At 43.3% G+C, this 22,678-nt stretch overlaps 1 protein-coding gene across 1 annotated transcript in view; it reads left to right on the top strand.

The window, feature by feature from the left end:
* Nucleotides 1–15,398: 15,398 nt before the first annotated feature.
* The window catches only part of NXPH2 (neurexophilin 2), a 29,296-nt gene continuing 22,016 nt past the window's right edge, over nucleotides 15,399–22,678 (top strand). Inside the window, exon 1 of the mRNA XM_015869245.2 lies at nucleotides 15,399–15,675. Within this exon, the coding sequence (XP_015724731.1) occupies nucleotides 15,622–15,675 (54 nt within the window). The 5' untranslated portion in view covers nucleotides 15,399–15,621. The remainder of the gene's footprint in view (nucleotides 15,676–22,678) is intronic.

Raw genomic sequence — 22,678 nt, 5'->3', positions numbered from 1 at the left:
TGTTCTGTGCTAAGAATGGGATTAAGGCTGTAAAACAAGTGCCTTGACAGTCCTTGCTTCAAGATCAGCTGTTCGTGACATTTCCATCAGCTTGGACTGCTGCCCATCTAGATCCAGAAAACAGGTGCTTTCCAGTTCTGGCCTTCACGCAAAACCAAAACGGTGGGGGGATAGACACTCACATGCCCTCATCCACACCCTGAGGGTCTGAATGAAGCTCATCTCTTTATGCAGCACACACCAACAGTAGACGCATTTGATGGGGATGAAAAACAGGAGCCAAAGTGGTATCCTGATGAGAAGCCATTGTCAGCTACTTGGTCTTTTTATACTGCAGAAGTTTAAGCATCTGTGCTGTCAGAAGGCAGCAGTTAACAGCCATTTAGATATACATGAGCCAAATTCTTTAACTGTCCGTTAAAGAACAAAACCTTCTTTGGCTGAAAGGAAATCTATAGGAAGAAGTCCATGGGGATTACAGGCAGGGGAGTTAACCCACTCACGATGATTACAAACACGAAGAACAACTCTGGGTCACATCCCAGAAAGAAGGTAAATCGCTCTCTCTCCTCTTTCTTTTAGCACATAGTTTGTACACATTTAAGGATGATCCCAGAACAAGGGCTCACATCAGACTGCTATTGTCATTTATCTCCTTGAGAGCCAATACTTGTATCGAAAAGCTAATTGGCTCCTAGGCATATCTGCAGTTTGGGGATGTTTCTTCTCTAAGCATTAAGGCACCAGGTTAGTAACAGCAGATGATCAGATGAGCCATAAGCAAAGTGATTTTTATCTTCTGGTCAAAATAAAACAACAAGTATGTTCCTTTTTTCTGTATGCACAAAGGAAGAACTGTAATTATTTCCCCATACATGTAAAAAAGAAAATACTTCACAACATTCAGCATCTAACTTGCACAGAAGTACAGTAACTTTTCTCCTTCTTCCTCACACGCTGTGCAGCACTCTGGGAAAGCAGATCATGCATTTAAAAACAGGTCTCAGAGTGATTTGTTAAAAGCACTGAGAAAAGCATTCTTCCTTATACTTTCTCCCCAGCTGATGCATTGGCTGCGTATACATAAGCCCTCACCCCCAACAGACCTTGCCCTGAGAGAACAAGAGCATTAGAAGCAATAACACATTTGAATCAAGCGACGTCAAGTTCAACAGGTTCAGAGGGGATTACAGACATCATTTTTCCACTACATCCCTTTCATACTGAGCACTGCTCACTGCACACATTCACACAACACCCCCCCCCTTGGCCACAGCATTGGTTGCTTTCTGATTTGTAGAACAATTTCTATCTCATGTAACTTCCTTAGGGGAAATGCTGCATCTTTCTCCCATTCTCAGCACACCAGCAAAGAGATGAAAGATTAATAAAGATCTCACCCCCCACACACATTTCCTCCCTAGTGTAAGAATTGTGTTTTGCATATCCCGTGTTGACTTGCGTACTGCTGTGATTTCTAGCACTTGTTTCACTCATTGCAGGTCTTTACTCCAATCAATTAATCCGGTGGCATTTACTGCTGTTGGAGTGTGTTCGTTTGGTCAGCAGATGGCAGCATGCAGCTGTGCAGGTGATGAGAGCTCTGCAAAACGCCTACAGGGGAAGCTTCCCGACGGGAACTATTGCGTGCTGCTTGTGGTGAGCTTTTGTGCGATCGTTAATCCACATTTCTATACATCCTCCCATAGCAAAGCACTGTATTTCCGCTCCTTGCAACCCCTCCTGGAGTTGAAGCAAAATATGACGATTTCCCCTCAGGTTTTTTTTATTATTATTTTTATGTTTAAAAAGAATTAAAAACACGAACATTTGAGAAATTGAAAAGATTTCTGGGAAGCAGAGATAAGCTGGACAGAGCCTCTCGGTCCAGATACTCAGAAAGGTTTTTACATTTAGAATTCCAGCTCTGTATCTGCAGCTTCGGACATCATTTCTCACAACAAAAAACAGCTGTTCACTTTCTTCCTACCTCTTCAGAGTTTTTGACCATGAAAGGTGGTGTTATTGAACAATATACAAACATATATAGCAATGCCCCCCTTTCCCACTGATAACAAGCAGCAGCAGGATGGCTCAGTGTAACCCTAAAAACTTTCAGCATTCTAGGCTCCAAAATTTTACTGCTGTTAAACGTTTTCCATATTAGGACTTTAAAAGTAATTTGTAATATCAGTCATTCTAAATTCCTAATCTTTGTGCTTTCAAAATCAAAAAACCCTAGTGATCTTTGCTATTTGATCTTGTAACATGCAGTGCGCTCCTATGTAAGTATTCACCTCTAGCTGTTACATGCTGTTCTGTTGACCACAAGAGTGCATTCTTCTTTCCAGCCTATACAAAGCTGATTTCAATTTGTAGGGTGTGGATATCTCAGGATTGGAAGCTCAGGTTGTATCTGTTACACAGTGAACAGGCAGCCTTCTCTCATATCCTCTTGCAACCTATTAAGGGATGCTAGATGCATCCCATTCACTTGCTGCAGCAAAGTACATGTAACTTCTATAAAAGCACAAAGAATCAAGGGACCAGCTGGCACATCCCTTGCGCCACAGTGCTGCTACAGCTGGAATAACATGGCCATTTCAAAACAGACATTAAGGGACAAATAACCTATCCATATTCTTAATGTTTTTGTCTCCCCCCATACTTCCATATCTGAAGCAATCTCCTTAGCCCTCCCCATCCTTCCAAAGAGGACAAAACATCACATTTTCCATATAGCAAGGAGCAGCTCCTTCAGCACTGTAGCAAAAGACAGATCCTTCTGTCTACAATATAGTGCTTTAATACAACATACTACATGCACACATGAAACCATAATAAAGCAAAGCCTCAGGAGGGCCCACCTGCACATGAAAATCATTTTGTTTGGGCTTGTAAGGGCAGTTTGCTTGGCTGCCACAACAGAGCTGGCTGTGAAAGTCCAGATGGATTTATGTCTGAGTGCCCACATCAGGGCTCATCCTCTGCTCCCCAGGGCTGGAGGGAGCACCATGCGTTTCCCCCAGGCTTTTTCTTACAGCTGCTCAAACCATTTAGCCTCTAGAAGTCCATCTACTATGGAGCTGAATTTGAAACCACCTGCTTGTTCATGGGGAGCATTAGCAGGCAGTTACCGCCATGGTCTATCTCAAAAAAGTTCAACTTGCCTTTGAAATTCATTGTGCTTTGAGTTGAAAAAAGATGAACTGAAAAGGTACAAAAATTCATCATATTGCTAAGCAGTAATAATGGAGTAAATTAACTTCTTTGCATCTTAATAAGACTGATGTATCATAACACAGGAAGGGAAGAATGAATCTTTCTAAGGTAATATTTAACAAAGGCAAGGTTAAAAAGGGGTCATCAGGATCTAATGTCAATATATATTTAAATAGCAATAATATTGCATGAGCAGGCATGCCAGAATCCACCAGCTGCTCCCAATGGTACAGGCCAGCTTTCCATCTCCTCACATCATGCCCAGTTTAACATCTGCTGTAACATATCTTAGGACAAATAGTGGAATCTCGTCCATTAGAAATGGAGTTCTAATTTATCTGCTTTCTGAAATATGAAGATTACCTACAGTGTTACAGATAAGAAGTTCAATGGTATTTGTTAAAGCAGAGTGGATTAGTTCACATAAAAAGATCCTTCAGAGGTGACTTCATATATGTATATAGAGAAAATGATGGATTACTTCGTGTACAGATGAACAATAATAGGAAAAAAACAACTTCACTTAATTTTGAGTTATGTATGGAAAATAGCTTTGGTGTAGAAACATGCTAGAAGTTAAACCACAGCCTAACAGAGGCAGGAGGATGATTGCACTGTCTCTGACAAAGAGAACAGCCATTAAACTGCCCCAGTAATATCTGATATGGACAACTTCAAATGCATAGGTTAAATGGCACCTAGGTTGACTTAGAAAATACATCAAAATTTATTAAAAAGCCAACTTTTTGCCCTCTGCCTCCACAATTAGGATGCAAAAATAAGGTCTAAACATTAGAAAAAGAAGAATTTCTAGGTGTGCAGATGCAAAGAACCTGGATACTTGGCTCTGGTTATCTTATATAAATATTTTTTCTTGATTGATTCTGTATCTGAAAAGTATTTAGTCTTGTCTTCCGTATCCATCTGGGACAGGATAGTCCATGGGTGTCTGCTAGGCCTGTTTTGCTTCAGGCTTCCAGAAAAAGCTATTCTACAATGTAGAACGGTGCTCTGAAATTCTTAGACCAATCAGCATTCCATTACGAATTTTTCACCCAAGAGATGATGCAATTGCTTGCTTACAAGAAAACTTCAGCTCCAGTGCTGTTGTAATATTTATAGACTAATACCATCTATAGTTTACCACTTCAGCAAACTTCCACACCTGTGCCTGATACCATCAGTGAACGATTATGACTTTGAAGTAGACTTGAGCTCAACAATCTGCCACATTCAATAGCAAGCAATGTTCTGATGAAGTCTCTGGTCAAAAACCAGAAGCCTCAAGCAGCCATTACCTTCAAAAATTACTGGAAGTCTGGTTTATCTGGCAGGCTACCAGAGATAGAAGCATGTTTCACACATCATGCAGGCAATTAACATCACTAAAGCTAGAAGTTTAGAAGCATTCCTCATTAATACTTCAATCATCTTTTTAATCCTTCCTAAGGTTGCTGGTAAACAAAATGCCTCAGGTTATTGCCCAGTACAGAGATGATTTGGGGGATTAATGAGCAACCATTCTAATCGTTCAGAAGGTCACTGCTCCAGAGATGACATCCAACCAATGTTCACCAACCAGACAAATCACATGAGAAGGGTTTTCCTCCATTGCTTTCAACGCTGCAGCACTGCCATCCTCTGACCCTTTATGTTCTTACAGCTGTGTAACAGTTCGTGTTTGTTTTTCTTTAGAGTCCTTGAGCTGCTGTCTATACAACTCTCACCAGCCTTATCTCTGTAGTTTCACCTTTCCTGTTTGGCAGGCTATATTCCCTGTACTTCTATACGGTGCTTTCTATCAGCATCACAGATTTCTCAGAAGTCTAAGCTGCGTTTACATGGACCCACTGTGTGCAAGCTGGAGCTTGGATCACAGACAGCTGAGCCCTTAGGAAAAGGGTTACAGGTATGACAGGCTGTTCTGGTAAGAAAAACACAGCTACTGACATTACCTGATGAAGAGCTATCTCAGTTACTGTCAAATCCTGCAGCTGGGAGGAAGCAGAGAGCAACAACACACTTAATGAAATAAAAGGACCTCTCTGCACCTCATTCAACTCTGACTCAACAGTGATAGCAGCAGAAAAAATCATTGTTTAGGAGCACCCGATCACACAAAAGCAGACGGAGTACATAACAGACCCCTCCGTTTGTACTAAGTTAAGCAACAGTAAGCCTACTTATGCCTGCAGACGCTTCAGTGCTTATAATGTTTAGTTTGGCTCTTAAAGCAGGAATATCAGAAACTGCTCGTGGCAATCTTGAGTGACCTCTCCTCACTACAGTCAATGATTTTCTTTTGCGACTAAATGCTTACTACAGAGTGACTGATCATATTTGGAGTCTCGTTAAGCAGTCATGAGAGGAAGCAAGAGAGAATGTGAGTAACTGCCTCTGCCCTGAGGATTAACTGCAGGGCTGATGGTTTAAGAACTTGCATGCTCTAGAAATGCATCAGCACAGGAGAGGTTGCTGTGTATAACCTGCAAGTATAACCACCTCACTATAATGCTTTTTCTATTCTCAACATCCTAGCATCTTTCCACTCCTTACAGTAGGCTTTACATTGCCTCATACATTATGTTAAGCACTGGTACCAACAGATCTTAAATATCAGTTTCCCTATAACATTAATAGTGCTATTTTGAGGGAACTTAGGAATGTTGTAGGTCTGTGGAACTGCAATTACTAAGTGATGTTTCCTGGTATGCTTTTATGAAGCAGCATTGAAAGAGTCCATCCATTCCTGCTTTGCAAGAAGAAACATCCAAATGCTTTTTCTGTCCCCAGTGAATTGATAATCTATGGTTCCATTTTTGTCTTAATAACAGAAAACATACTAGCCATACAATTTGATCTCTAATGCATTGTTAGCGCAGCATGAAATGTAAACTATAGGGTTTATTGGTCAAAATCCCCTGGTGTGCAAGATCTGCACAATGCATCCTAAATTTATGTCTACCATTGCTTTGCACTGGCTGGAAAGGTCACTGCTGATGACAGGACATGGAGCACTATCTATTCACAGCAATCATTTTCACTCCTGAAATGAATGTTGACCTGTAGGCATTCAATCATTGAGCTCTTCTGTTTCTATAAGGAAGGTTTCTACTCACAACACTTACATAGACAACCAGGCTACAACATGCCTTCTGTGATCTGATTAATAAGGACAGAACTGCATGACTGCACAAAATCCCAGGCTGTCTTTCATGATTTATTTAATCCTACAAAGCATATGTCCCCTGCTTCATTACTTTATTGATGATATTTGCTGATTGAAAAGTTACAGTAGTACTTGCTTCCACTAATCATCAGATCAAAGAAGTCTGTTTTTCTTTTTAGTTTTATAACACTTTAGAGGAGTTTCTACTGATTCAAGAAGCCCAGCTCTTCTAATCCAGCTGGGCACACCCTTATTTTTTTCTACCTTCCTCTCAATTGCACCCTCAGAATTATGAAATAATAGTTTATTAATCTGCCAGTTCTTTCTTTCTCCAATTCAGAGTTTTAAAGATGAGTCTTATGTGGTTCTTTCAAGCCCAGTCTTAAAAAACACAAAAAACTGACAGAACTCTGCAAGTGAGGACAGAAAAATTACTGTGACAGATATTTCAAAGACTTCGTATATCAAAATGAAAGCAACAGGACATATATATGCCTCCTTCCTCCATGTGGGGAAGAAAATCTCTCCAGAGATACCAGCTGGAACACTCCCCCTTCTAAGCACCCAGTCACACCAGGTTTATGGCTTTGTGTCCCTGAAGCAGAGGCACCCTCCCAGGCAGGCCAAAAGCATCAGACCCAATACAATCCTGAACTCCCATAACCTCAAAGCCATCATAGACTAATTGCTACCACACCTCTGAAGACAGGGACACCTTAATCTGGTCCAGACCTTTCAAATAAGTATGGCATCGTTGCTTTATTTCAACCTTCACACACACTCCTACCCCTCAAGATTCACAGTAGGGTAAAACCAAAGCTCAACACAGAACAACCCGCAGCACGAACTCACATGCAAATACCTCAACACAGCACGGTCAGGCAGATTGCTCTTGTTAAGACAAGTTTTTTTGCAGCAAATAGCAAAGCTGAATAGTGTTGACTGCAGTATGGGGCAAACTTACAAACCCATACCTGTGCTCTTAGGCTCCTTGTCCAAACAACAAACAATTCCCCCAGCCATGATTCTTTACTCCCACCTTTGCTCCAACTCCAAACATCCAGTCTCCAGAATTCACAGACTTTTCAAACCAAGTCCCAGCAAATACAAAATGAAAAGGTACAAAACCAAAGCCAAACAACAGCAGAGAAAGAAAAAGAACCATCTCCTACCTTGCTTCAGGAAGGCCTCCGCATCCTCTCCAATGTATTCCAGAACTCTTTGTGCTCATAATGAACCAAGCACCTCCCAAGGAGGTATGTCAGATCTCACAAACAGCTGTTCTAGAAGGCACGATCTGCCTCCCTTCACCCACAGTGGGAAGCTGCATCTCTGGAGAATCCAAAGCACTGCTCGACCCAAATCTCTTCAGTGTTTCAGGTCTGAAATCTAAACAAAAATAACAGATTCACATTGACTTCCAACAATCCTCAGCCACCTTCCCAAAACATTTCCTCCCACCTTCAGCCACCCTGTACCCAGCTGAGTCACTAATTTTAGCAATTGCAGCAGGCTGATGTTTGTACCAGGTGCACCTTCATTAAATGGCCAACAACCACAAACCCAAGAACAAACAGAAGAAAAGGAACTGATATGCAAAATATAGGAAAGAGACCACAGGAGAGTGAAGTAAGAAGACAGAGGAAGAGGCAGTAATCATTGCCTAAACTAAGATGCCAAAGAGGACAGCCACCTTTACAGTGAAAAACTGTCCTTGTTAAAAGCTAGGGATATTAGTTGTTGGGGGTTGGGGGGGTTCATTTTGTTTTGCTTTGGTTTTCCTTGTCGCTTAAACTTCAAAAATTTAAGTTGAATAGCAAAGAATACTTTGGAGTTCTGAAGCAGAAAAAAACAATACATTTTTGAGTCTCAACTGGCAGAGGGATGAGTAACTAACTTGAAGCTGCACTGTTCTGCACCACCTATAAGAAGTCACATCAGGGCTTACATTACAGGCTCCAATTCTTTATCTCATCTCTGAGGCACTGAGTATAGGAAATCAGTAGTGTGTATTGCATTTACTCTTCACTTCAGCTGTATAACTGACAAGCTTGACACCAGGGCCTGGGAGGCATAAACACTGCTACAAGGTACTGCCACCACTAGCCAGCACTGACACTACAAAAACACGACAGATTCTAGGTTTCCTTTAAGTACAAATAATCATCTAGTGAATAATCACCACGGTATTGTGGAAGACAGTGAAGAAAACATACAATTTGTGCTAACACTCAGGAGCAACTAAATACATATTCAGTAGTAGCAATTGGATGAATACAATGGGAAAGGCATTACAACAAAGGTGTGATGACAGAAGGACCAGCACAACAGAAAGGTGATATAAAGGAAAGGAAGATTACTCAGCATATCAGAAGATTCCAGGTTTGCAGAGGAAAGCTTTACCAAGGAAGGATCCCCAGGAAAGGAACCCACCCTTGTGGCAGTCAGCCCTTAAATGAGGTCTAAGAAAGGTGCAGCCAGGCTACACTCCTGGTCACACCCATGAATTGCCTTCACCTGTGCTCCCAGGGCTGACCAGGTCCTTTCCCCAGGTGTTCAATCAGTGGTTCAAGCCATGACCCAGCAGTTCCCATACATTAGTCCAGTATCTGCGTCATTTGTCAAACTGCTCTAACTATTCTGATAACATAATGCACATTCTCAATGTTTCATGAAGCATTTTACCTCGCAAGGTGCCAAAGGCTGCAGCACTATGCATGTGAAGTACCCACTTTGTATATTGCTTGTCTAGAAGTTACCCATGAATCTCATGCAAGGGACAGAGTAATGCCATCTGACAAATGAGGATAAATAATATGAAGGTAAACGTAGGCCGCAACGTCCAAATCATATCATATCTTGGCACATCACAAAATGGCCTGGGTTGAAAAGGACCACAGTGACCATCCAGTTCCAACCCCCTGCCATGTGCAGGGCAGCAGACCAGGCTGCCCAGAGCCACATCCAGCCTGGCCTTGAATGCCTGCAGGGATGGGGCATCCACAGCCTCCTTGGGCAGCATGTTCCAGTGAGTCACCACCCTCTGGGTGAAAAACTTCCTCCTAGTACCTACCTAAACCTCCACTGTCTCCGTTTAAAAGCATTCAAATTGCTGTTTGTGCTTGAAATGATGTAAACAAAGAGATTACCACTTTGGTCAAACAGGTCAGGAAAGCGGTGATTTAAAAAAACACGCATGACCCCCTTATTAATATATAAAAAATGAATATTTTACTCTACCTTTGAAAAAGTTCACTTGGGCACATTTCTGCATTCCTGACTGGCTAAAGCTCTAAAAACATTTAAATATTGGAGCTGCTTTACCCAGAGTTCACCTTGATACTCAGCAATGACACGTGTCCCATGCAGATTTTTATAATCACTCCCCATATGAAAGTTGACAGTGGGAAAAAATTGCTTCTTTTTATGTAAGAGATTATGACTTAGGACTGTAATAAAGGTGAAAGTGAAGTGGATTTGGAAGCATTCACTGAACCAAAGATCACATTATATTTTCAATGCTAGATGAATGCAATAGCAAATTCTAATCTCCAGTCACAGCCTTCATTTTAGCAAGGCTCTCTGATGTTTTTTTCATAATGTTAAGCAAGAAATTTTTTTAGCAGAATTACACTGCATGTATTTTTGTCATAATGCAGGTGTGCTTATTTTGGCTCGCGGTCCAAACATAAGCAACTTGGTATGGTTTGAACGATACTATTTATTCGTATTAGCTGGGGGGCAGAGGGGGGGGATGGAGAAAAGTAGTTAAAGCATTAAAACTCCCACATGCAAAAAACCCTTCAAAAATAGAGACATTTTAGAACTGCCATAGATTGGACAGCTGCAACAGAAACTCCCTTCTATATTATAAAACACTCCTTTGTAAGAAACTGACTGGTGAAAAGATAGATCCATTTCCGATGATTGCATTAATGATAGTGAAGGTGAAAAAAAGTCTGAGACTATTCATGCCGGGACACCGTGCCCTCAGATGCTATGGTTGCTCTATGTGTACATTTAGCACTACCGTAACTCTGGCTAATACAACTTCTAAAGCCAGTTTTATTGAGTAGCTGTTTTTAACCAGTTACAGACAAGTCACTTGCCTTTAAAACAACATCTTCAGCAGTATTTTTTTCTCAGCATGACGTCTTATACAGTACTTCCCATGATCCTATTTTATACATGTCTAACTGTAGTGTATAAATTATGGAAACTTAACTATTTTACCAATTTTGCCTTCTAGATCCCTTCATATCAGTTCCTTTAATATTTGCTCAAGTGTTTGGTCTCTCATTATATTTTAACCAACTACTGCTCATTTCCTGGATTTCCCTTTTTATTCTTTCTTTTATGTTCATCAAAAGGTTTAAATGTACTGATTAGCATTACAACCTGCCTCTCATATTTAATAGGCTATCTGTTCTCACTGATCTTCTGGTTGTGTCAGCATCTACATTGAAAGCACATACGTGTATACTGTAGAAATTCAGAAGGAGGCAGTGGGTACTGGTGACTCTTTCAAGATCCAAAATGGTGTTAGAGTGTACAGAGGAACGACAGCTCTATACTGCGATCGCTCGGAGCCCTCTGAAACCAAGCTCTAAATCTGAATGTGTAATAAACTCCTTTGAGCAGCTGAACTAGAATTTGTCAGCACTGCTGCACGGATCCATTAACTGAGTTAGAGCAGCAGCAGTAAATAGCAGAAGCAGACTATTATTCTCTATTTAGACTGCTCATGACAGAGAGACCCAGTACGCTAGTTGCACTGAGAAAAAGAGTTAACTGATGGGATACAAAATTCCAGTGGAAAGGCAATCTCTGTTTCAAGCAAAGCTTACAGCTCTACGTAAAGACAGCTGAGCACCTCAGATAAATGAGGGAACCACGAATGAAGAAAAATCGAGAGGTAAATGGATGGGTAGAAAAGGAAGAGGAAATGCTGCTGTTAATGCAGCCATAGAGAAAAAGTGGTAAAATTAAGATTTAGAAACTAAGATGATCAGAGGGCTGAAGCACCTCTCCTATGAAGAAAGGATGAGGGAACAGGGCTTGTCTAGCTTGGAGAAGAGAAGGGTCTGGGGAGACTTCATTGTGGCCTCCCAGTACTTGAAGGGAGAGTAGTAAAAGGAAGGGGAATGACTGTTTACAAGGGTGGACAGTGATAGGACAGAGGGGAATGGTTTTAAGCTGAGACAGTGGAGGTTTAGGTTGGATATTAGGAGGAAGTTTTCCACCCAGAGAGGGGGAAGCAACGGGAACAGGTTGCCCAAGGAGGCTGTGGATGCCCCATCCCTGCAGGCATTCAAGGCCAGGCTGGATGTGGCTCTGGGCAGCCTGGGCTGCTGGTTGGTGACCCTGCACACAGCAGGGGGTTGAAACTTGATGATCATTGTGGTCTTCTCTACCCAGGCTATTCTGTGATTCTATGATTCTGTTAAACTGAAAAGAAATTTTACTCAGCCTGATTTTCTTCCAGCATGGCTAAGACATTTAAACAGCTTGCAATGATTTCTAAAAAGAACTTTAATATTGCCCAAATTCAATGAATAGAAACATAAAAATAGGTTGGCAACTAACATTCTTAATGTCACAGTGTCAGGAGTGCTGGGCCTAGCCAGATAAAATATAAAAGATAAGCACAGGCCACAAAAATGACAAAAAGGATTGATAATGAAAGCTAATGTGTTTATTAGAGGTCAGGAAGTGTAATAAAGTGAGAATCGTAAAAATTCAAATGGAAAAGTAGCCAACATTCTTCAGCCTCATAAAAGAGTACATGGGAAGAAAAAAAAACGCAATGCTCTATTTCTTTAAGATGAAGAAAGAACTGAAAATGGCCCGAGATGTGTCCTAAAATGAGTCTATGGCTTCAGTTTTCAATATAAATGAAGAATCTGGATATTAGGCAAAAATAGATAGTACAAAGGGCAGGAGATGTGCTGAAGAAAGTGATAAGAAGTTATGTAGAGAGTAAGGTATGATTTAACACTTTGTATCAAAAGTCTGGGATGAATAACTAATGAAGTTCATCAAGGATTGATCCTGGGATCACTATTACTCAATAAGTTAATTAGTAATTCCTGGTTAAAACTTAAGAGCTTACTGCTAAAACATGCTGGTGACACAGAACTGATAGGCTGTCAGCAGTGTGGAGGATCTGGATAACATTACTGGAACAACTGAAACAGAAGAAAGAAGGAAGATAGAATCCCACAACATACCCAGTCACGCAGCTCAGGGGCCACAAGAATTCTAATGGAACACTGAATTTATTGCTTAAAGCAAAGCAAAGGAGATGCGCTACAGTCCAATACGTGACATATTCTTGAAACTGAAAATAGGATAACACCGTGTATCACTGAATGCATTTGCAAGAGAGCCAGAAAAAAACATTAATAATGTTCCACAAGACCACTAGTATCTAAATTTGGATGCTTGCCCTGATTTGAGGAGTTTTTTTATTTCACAGGGAACCTGTTCACACCTTATAGAGAACCAAGAGCAATGGTCAAAGCCAGTGTTTTAAATCAGTGTGGAGGACATGAGAATTGAGTTAGGGTCGAATGACAGATGATGAGTTCAGTGTTAACTACAGGCTGAACTTGTGCTTATAAACAACCTGACAAAGGAACACACATCCCTATTGACTTTGTGCATGAGCATTACAGAACATGTGTTAAACAGGTATTTTTCGCTGTCTCAAAAGAGACGAAGGAGGACCGTAAGCTCTTATTTCACTTTTTCCAGTGGTATCATCAATTAATTCATGGAACAGCGGGATTAATTCCTGCAAATATTATTTCCTGTGATTAAGCAACTGTTTGTTACTGTGCCTTAAAATTAGACCAGAAAATTTTCACTTCCCCATTCAAATGATGTTTGAAACCAAAGCCAGGCAGGGAATGCAGAGCTCAGCCTTACATCCCATTCTTAACCAACACTGCTGTGACTTTTCTGGGAAGCAGTACAAATAACAATACTTATCACTTACTGTGCATGGTACTTTTCATCTTCAAAGAGCTTTACAAACATTTGCGGCTGGTTAATCTGGAAAAAGTATGATTTAGGGCCAGCTTCTGATAGCTTGTGTGACAAAGTTAATGTCATTTAAATCGAGTCTGTTTGTACTTAATAGGATAGAACTACAGTACTTCAGTTTAAACGCTATTGTTCCATTAAAAGCCAATTACAGAAATTCCGCTTCCCTTGAATTTGTAGAGCCCAACTTTTCATTAAAATAATAAAAAAAGAATAAAATCTATCTAAATACTTCATCCGACTTCAGTCTCCGTAAGTCTGTCTAATTGCATAATACTCTTTTCACCCCGCTGCATAATTCAATTCGTCACGAGGAAACGAAGCCCTCGCAGCGGCTCTGCGGGCAGTGAGGCACTGCGAGCAGCAGAGAGCGCCCGAGGAGTTTGCATGGGCTGCGGGGAGCCGAGACCGGCCACGGGACGCAGGGAGAGCTGAGTGTGCAGCCAGGGATCCTTCCAGTCACACACACTATTGAACTTTTCGATAGCGTTAAAAAAAGTCGATGTGTATAACTATGTTAAAGTGCGCAGGTCCCTCCAAAAGCAATGTCTCCTGTTTAATTCCACGGAAACCACTCCAGACACAAAGAGCACAATATCACTGTTTGATAGAGCAAATCTTCAGCTACAAAACACTACTTTGCTCCATAGCCACCACCATTAGCTATGCAGCATTCTTGCCAATGTTGAACGAGAGCCTGCATGACAAGCTCGTAACAACCTGCCACAGTGAAGGTGACCTACTGCCACAGTTGTCACTGCTGAAACACACCAAGCACCCCTCACTGTACTTACATCCACAGGTTGGTTTCCATAAACATTCAGCAGTCATTCATTGAATGTCACTGGGTGCCATTTTTTCCACTTGGAAGAACTCAGTGGTATAACTTCGCTCCATACACACTTGCATGTCAGACACCATACTGTCATCTGCCCCTTTTGCTGCCATCTGTGGCACAGCAACAAAAACGCTATTTATAGAATAGTTGGGTGGGAAGGTTCAACCTCTACTGCTACACCCCCAACATCTGCTGCCATAGCCACAGGCCAGGTCAGAAATAGGAGGCATTACTTTTGGAGCAGCCTTCAATGTACTGATTGGGCGAAGCATCGCTGGTTTGGGTATTTTCTCTCAGTCTCATCGTTGTATACGCCATGCACGATTACCCGTCTTCTGGGTACGTTACATTTCCGATGTTCGATCTTCCTATTTTTAGAGCTGCACCAATTTTTTTAATTATTCTCCTCGATTTAAATAGAGGAATTAGAAAAGTCATCTCGAAAGAGCAGCGGATGCCAGGTGGGCAGGGGCGTGTCCCTGGTTTAGGATGGCAGACGTTCAGCCATGCCCTTGGAGGGTATTCAGAAGCTGTGGCCTGAGGGGGAATAGCTGGGGTGTGGGTCTGAGGAAATGGACTCAGGATCTGAGAAGGTCTATTTCCAACCTCTTAAACACCGCCGAGCGTTTAAAACCTGAAGACACAGGGCTGTTGGAAGTGTAAGCTGAACACGGGTGTGGTAGACAAGATAGGACGGAGCCTCAAGGATGATGGAATACTAACCTGTGAATAGACAGGCAGGGTTGAAAACCTGAAAATCTCTCGGCTCCAGTGCGGCTCCACATCGCACGGCTGGGGGGTCTGATCCACACATCCATCGGGTGGGACGCTTTGCAAGCCTCTCCTTCCACCCCAGCGTGGGGTGCGAGGTCAGGGCGGGCTGCGGGGACACGGACCGCCCCGGCAACTCGGAGGGATGGAGGGGGCGGCCGCTGCGCCTCGGCTTTAAACTTGCCGGGAAGGACCGTCCCCTCCCGGGGCAGCGGGGCCACCTCAACGCCCGGCCCCACCCCACCCCGCCCGCCCCGCTCCGGTTCTCCGCCCGGACTCAGAGCGGGGCTCCGCAACCCGGACTCTGCGTTGCGGCCGCCTCCTTCCCTCCTCCTCCCTCTCCCCCCACCCCCCCATTCCCACCCGCCCGCCATGGCCGCACGCGGAGCCGAGCGGTGCGGTGCGGAGCGGCGGGGCAGTGCTGGGGGCTCTCCGCCGCCCGCCCGAGCCCTGTGAAGGGACAGCGCGTCCCCCCGCTCCGTCCTGCCTCCCCCCTCCTCCCTCTCCCCCCCTCCCCGGAGCGGAGATGCGCGAGGCCGGCGCGAAGGGATTCGCCTCGTAGACGGCAGCCAGCATGGTGCACCTGCAGCCGCTGCCGCTCGTCGTGCTCCAGGGCGTCCTTCGGATCGTAAGTGCCCCGAGCACCGAGACCAACTTTGGGGGTCGGGCGGCGTTGCCCGGAGGGGTGGGAGCAGTTGGGGCCGTGGGTCGGTGCGCGCCGGCGGGGCTCGATGGGTTTTAGGCTAATTCGGGTTCTGCGGGATGCGGGGAGGGCGGCTGGAGGGGTTGGGAGCGAGAAGGGGGAGAAGGAACCGCTCGGAGCCGTGCGGGCAGCGGAACGCTCTCCGTTCTGTTAATTCTCATGCCCAATGTTACAAACAGCGATGTCGTGTTAGCGGGAGTTCGAGATCTTCATTGTCAGAAGGTGTAACATCGTTTCAAAGTTATTTATTTCAGGCGCTGGCTCAGCGCACCCGTCCTTGCACAACTTGTGCCTCTTTTTACCTTCATCTGAAAGTTTGCGGCTGTGTGTAATAAACCTTGAAGGGATTAAACAGCCGGATTCTAACCTTACGGTGTGAGCGGGTGGGATTCGTTTCTAGGGGAGCCGCTGCCCGGTCCCGCACCGGTTTGGCATCGCTCTGTGCGCCCACAGCGGCGCGGTGCTGGCGCAGCAGGATGGAGCGGTGAACGGCGTGCGGGCAGAGGGGGGCTCGGTAACGGCACCCTATCAAACACCGCACGTTTATGAAACGTCTGTCAAAGGGATTCATTCAAACTCTCGGCGACAGCGTTTGGTGTCGTGGCACGGCGTTAGGAAGTCGCCGCGCTCTCGAAGTGAAGGCAGAGAGCGGTGCAGAAGTTGCTGTCTCAATAGACATGGCACATCTCCCGGGAGCCTTCTTCCCTTTCTGCCGCCTTCAGCCGCAAAGTTCCAGAGCCACTTTTATTGCCCGTGTTGGGTTAGTTGTGAACGTAAAATCTCATTCTCGTTTTGCTTTGCGAGACGTTTTAGGGTCTGCTTTTTAATGGTCATCTCTTATGGAAAACTGGTGTGAATACGTTTCAGCACGCTGTTACCAGAACATCGGGGCAACCTCTGGTTAAATCTACAGCTCCTTATAAATTGAGGGTGAACAGTGGTGTGTAATGCACAGAACGCGGGTCTCGGTGTGTTCTTTGTTCTCTGCACTGCGCTCAGGGTGCTGATGGCTCCAGGGGGCTGCTCAGCCCTCGCAGCAGGCAGGCAGTGGTGATGCTCATCCCTGACACTGGCTTTTAACCCGACAATGTGCTTAATATTAATGCAGTGCAGGAAGCCCCGTATTACAGCCAATGGAGAAAACAAAACTGCTTTCCATCTTGTAATACAGCAGCGCTACAATAACCTAGAACTGCTACCATCACATGCTCACTGGTTCACAATCTTGTTCTTTAAATGCGAAGAGATGCTATGATGCAAAGTAGTTTGGTGTCCCTACTTTTAAGCATTAACGAATCCAGAAGTACTTTATTTTTTTTCTAATTAAGCTTCACACTTGCTTGGCTTTCAAACACAGAAGGGTTTTATTTACGTATCCACTTTCTAAAGACACGCAGCTGCAGAGTACAACTTCTCAGATGTGAGAGATGCTGTAGGTGATGGCAGATGATCTCCTGCAAATCTGAACACAGAGTTAGGTGACTCCAGGTGCACAATAACCAGTATAGTTCAATCAGAAGTCGACATTTCATACTCTTAACATGGGTTGGGTTGCGTACCAACATTGGGTACATTTTTGTGTACTCAATTTTGCTTTCCTGGGTTACTTTTTAACTAATAGACAATGTGCCAACATGCAAATGAGCACATATGTGTGTATTTCTTTTAACTACTTTGCATACTGGGATACACTAAGTCGTGGGGATGCATGTTGTTGTGTTAGTTGGCGGTGCCAACTGTACAAAAGCATTCAGTTTAAGACAGATTTACCTTGTGCTGGCTGCATAGGGCGCAACAGTAACTTGCAGTGCTCAGTCAGTGTATGCATTATTGATAGAACATCAAAAATTGTTATCATGTGTTGTCACCAGTAGGTATTTTACCATTAATTGTCATCAAACTTCATTTGTCCATAATTGCTCGATGCTCTGTTAATTATCTCTGTATAAATGAAGGAGTTCTGTATATTGGAGACTGAAAAGACCGAGGTATTAGGTAATTTTCATTTTGAAGAGTTCTTGTTAGGAATAGGCTGTTAGTAATTGGTGTTTTCTTCCCGCTTTATTAATTTGCACAGTTAAAATATCATGTTTCTATATTTACACAGCTTTTATATGGGGTCACAGAAAAAAAAATGGAAAAAAAAAAAAAGGGAAAAAAATCACAGAATAGACCGCGATTGGAAGAGACCTCAAGGATCTTGTAGTTCCAATCCCACCTGCCGGCAGTAGGGCCACCAAACATACACCGTTCTATAGATCAGGTTTGCACAGGGCCGCCGTCCAACGCTGGCCTTGAACACCTCAAAGGACGGGGCATCCACAACCTCCGCTGGGCAGCCTGTTCAGAGTCTAACCACTCTCCCTAGTAAAGAAACTTCCCCCTCACATGCCAACCTAAATCTTTTCTCCTTCACTTGGATCCATTTCCCGCTAGTTCCCTGCTAATTGTCAGCCCCTTTCAAAAGAGTTTTACTCCCCCTCCTGGTGTATGTTCCCTTCAGGTATTGAGAACTTGAAAGATGTACGAGACTTCTCCCTTTGAGAAAGAGAGGAAGATGTGTGTGGGGGTGGACGTAAGAGAGGCTGTATGCAGGCTTGACATCCAGTCTGCTGCATCTCCAGACAGCTGTCATGGCGAGGCACACACTGACATCAGGACCTGTGCTTCTGTGGGGTGATCAGACACCCCCAATGATTATGTATTCCTGTGGCCATGCAGCTTCAAATTAACAAAGGATTACAGCAGCGTGTTCCAGTGCCCACAGCTGAAGGTGTGTCAGCAGTCCTAGCAAGTATCCTCTCCCATCTGTCGGTGGGCAGAGCTGTTGCCACGTTATAAACCTAGGAAGGTGATTATTTTACAAGCATTTTGTTTGTATAGGTAACAAAACAACATCAACAAAGTTGATTATCTTAAGATTTTTCTCCACCTTCGAATGAAGTACAGCATCACATTTATGTGAAATTCGGTGACGCTTTGTTTTGGACTTTTAAAAGGATGCCATTTTTACATGTGATGAAAATCATTTTGTTTCTCAATAAAGCCAAACATTTTTACAGAGTACTTAGCAGTTAAAAGCTCTCAACAACTGCAGTAGAACATTCGTACTGTGCTGTAGTACCAGACAACACTTCATAAGCAGAAATAGCTTGAAAAGTGAGATAAACATGCACGTCCATCTAAAATACATCTGCGATGTGAGGAACACAGGTGTCTTCCTGGCTGTTTGTATTTTGCCCCCATCGCCTTGCAGACTGGCTGTGTATTACATGCCCTTGTAGTGACAATCAGAAATAGCCACCACATAAATGCCCAAACTCCGTTTCCTAAATGTGAACATTCCCCTCCTGTCATCTTAAAGCACACAGATGAAATTTCAGCCCTCTTAATTTGTCAAGAAATCCATTTGGCCCCACATTTCATTTGGTGCATTTTGCCATTTCCCTCAGTGCAGTAGGCACTGCATACCCACATCCTGTTGTTCTGTAACAAAGCACTAGAAGTAATGTAAGGAGTGAAGTGGAGGAATCTAAGTTTGAAGCTGAAGATAGCTTGAGAAGTACTGAACGAGATGTGGTCATTCTTGGGCACTTCAGGGAAATAGTAGTGATAAGGAAAGGGTCTGTGCTATTTGATGTTCAGTGGCTTATGGCCAAATATAGAGTTCCAAAAGTAAAGGCTGTTGCTTTGGCAGAAACCAAGCAAGCTGTTCTGGTGCTTAGGGCAGATAGCTGTGTGTGAAACCGAATGCAGCAAGGAGAAGGGAAGGGTCTGTTGCCTTTATCACTGCACTGCTGTGATAAGTGACTATCTAAAAGAGAGCGTGCTTCACAGGGCAGTGCATTTGCTCTGCAACTGTCTCTAGTTCTGACTTTTGCCTGCTTGTTTCTAATTCACTGCTTTGATATGCCCTGATACAAAGCAAAAATGTTGCCCTTGAGTTTTTCACAAGACCACAAGGAAAGTTCCCATTTACATGAGTACTGTGCATCCATCCTGATCTTGATTTAACAGCCTTTACTTCAGACCTTAAAAATGTGTTGTGTTCTGCTTCCAGCAGAGCATCACTTGTGCTGAGTAAATCAATGAAAGATACATTTCACCCTATTAGAAGCCCTTTTCCATAGTTTAATATTTCTCACGCAGGTTTTCTCTGATACTCCTCAAGTTCATCCAGTGTTGCATCGTGGTTCATACTTCAGAAAGTGGAAGGGCAAGGGAACAAGTATGTACTGAAAGAGGAAATAAAGATCTGTGAAGGTGACTGTTCTAGAGGTTCTCCTGGAGACAAGAAGCAGCAGGACTCAGCTGTGGAGATGAATACGAGAGAGAAAGACAACCTGAACAATTACTGCAGGAGGCGAGGGACAGACAGTCACAAAGCTCTGCAGTGAGAGCAGTGATGCTGCTGTTCTGCTGCTGTTCTTCCCTTGGAGAAGCTGTGGGAGTGTGGGTTGCTTCCAGAGGCCTTTCAGTAGGGGCCAAGCAGGGAAGGAAGGTTTGAGCTCTCTGGCTTGGTCTGTGTCTTTGATTGCATATGTGTGAGGACCTGTTGGTTTCCATGAGCAGCTGTGGGTGCTGTTGCTGCTTGTTTCTCTTGAAAACAGAGTGGGAACCACAAAGCTTAGCAACCCCAGGATGCTAAAAATATGGGACCCTGTGTCCTTTTTCCTCTAAAACCGATTGCTTGGTTTCTTTTCTGCTTTCAAGCATCTACTGAATGCTTATGTTTCTCATTGTGTGCAATGGGAAACATAGCACTGCTGTTCCCCGTGAGGCTTAGGGGGTCTTATGGCCAGTGATGTCCCAGAGGCCTACAGATGTAGCTATTACTACTGAGTGTGTTGCTCAGCCTTAACCATAGAAGGCAGAAACCACTGCTTCTGTTTTTGTTTGTTGTCCCTTGGTTTATTTTTAAAGGAGAAAGTAGCACAGCAGCTGAAAAGAGATGCTGAATTTGACTCAATTGGCTAGAGATGGGAACATCTGGGGAGGGGTATCATGTGAAGTAAGGGAGGAGTAAAACCCAGTTCTTCAGTTTCTTGGGCTAACAGTGTGTCGGGGAGAAGGCTGAAGCCTGTGTTGTTTTCCACTCATTACACTAACAAAATGCCAGTCAGCTTTGTGGATAGATTCATAGTAGATTATGTTACCTTTGTAGCCTCTGAAGGGTTATCTGGTGTGTTAGGCTGGTCCTCTTTAATTTAGATTATTGAAACAGTTATATACAATAATCACTAACTAAATTGCATGTTGCATTCTTTAAAAATAGATGGATTTTTTGCCATTGGCTACTCTCAATATTATAACTGCTCAAAGCATGAAAAAGGCTGATGATAAACTTGTTGGGCTGAGATGGATGCTGTGGTACCACTGGAGCTGCATGCAAGACCTCACTGCTGAACCTTTATGTAGCTTACAGTAGTCATGGAATTAGTTTTCCCTTCCTTGACGTGTACAATATTCTTCCAATGAACAACAGATTGTTTTTTTCTGGTGGAGTAACAAGATTAATGTTATTAATGTGGCAAAATCGCTATGTAACAGTTTTCATATCTTTAGTTTTGATGAATTAGATTGCCTTGCCCAGTTCCAGCCAACAACTAGACTCCTTTTCATGGATGCCAATTAGCTGATAAATGTAAAGGAAATGTAGCTTTGTACTATTTAGAAAGTAAAACTGTAGTCCTGAAAATGCAAACATGTTGTCACTTTAACTGGCCTGTCCTATACCAGTGATACTCCCTAAATGCCCTGAAGGATGTCGGTGTTGAGATAAACTGGTCTGTGAACAGGTATTAATAAGCCTCTTCTACAAAGAATGTGCACTATGTCCAGATTTGTCTTACCCACTACAGCTATTAAATAGAAATCTAATTATCTTGGAGGTCAGCAAGTCTTTTGGATCTAGCTGAAGTGCACAGAATGGATGAACAGTTATTAGAGAGAGACTGACATATAGCTGACAGGCAACGGCATCATAGTCAGCTTGATTTCCATAGGAAATGGCTTAAAATAACACTCAAAAGAGAAATGAGCCTAAAAGCCAGAGCAAACCTGCTTTGGACTTTGTGGGTTAGCTGCACTTCAGAGTTTTGGTTGTTACTGTAGAGGCTACAAGACATTTTAATCTTTCCTCGCCTTTGATGAAAACGCAGACTGCTGCATAATTCATCTGGTTCAGGTTCCTCTTCAAAATACTCAACTGAAAAAGAAGTAATCAATTTTAGTGGGGCAAGGAAACCTAGACAAATAAAGGATTTTTTTGCTCACTTTCTCAGTTTGAGAATAACTAAGTGATCAGGTGTTTCCTTACATTTCTGGAAAAATCCAGGTAACATAAAGATAGCACAGTGATGATCTATATCTCAGCTTTGAATTGAACACCTGCGGGTTGCATATGGTGCCTGAGATGGGATTCAAGGGTGCACAGAAGGAAGTCTAATACCTGATGAGACACCCCAAGAAGGGAGCGTGTCTTTTAGAAACTTGGAAGCCCTTCTTTAGGCGTCAAGGAATGTTTCCTTTCACTCTAGTCCAGCAGCCTTGTTATACGAAGCTGTTTGGCTTAAAACACAGCAGCACACAGGGCTCAGTGGTACCAGGACATGGCAGCAGAATCATTGCAAGAATCATTGCAAGTTTTTTTTCCTCTTTGACCTTAGCTCAAGGTGTGTGAAAACTACAGTGTGGACTGGATCCTTGATGGAAAAAAGCCTCGTCTGAGCAAGAATGTGGACCGGGGGCTGCTCAGTGAGGCATGCTCCAAAACAACCTGAAGGGAATTCTCATCCTTAAAACATAAGGACTGCTTGAGTCATTGTTCTTACAGGGTGTTTTTAAAAATGACAGGTTTAGGACCCTTATGGACCTCTGAAAAACTTGTTTGCTGCCTCAGGCTCTCCCTGATCTTTTCTCATTTACC

This window comes from Coturnix japonica, chromosome 7 (genome assembly GCF_001577835.2).
Source record: "Coturnix japonica isolate 7356 chromosome 7, Coturnix japonica 2.1, whole genome shotgun sequence".
Lineage (NCBI taxonomy): Eukaryota > Metazoa > Chordata > Aves > Galliformes > Phasianidae > Coturnix > Coturnix japonica.
This window is presented reverse-complemented; position numbering and strand designations above follow the sequence as displayed.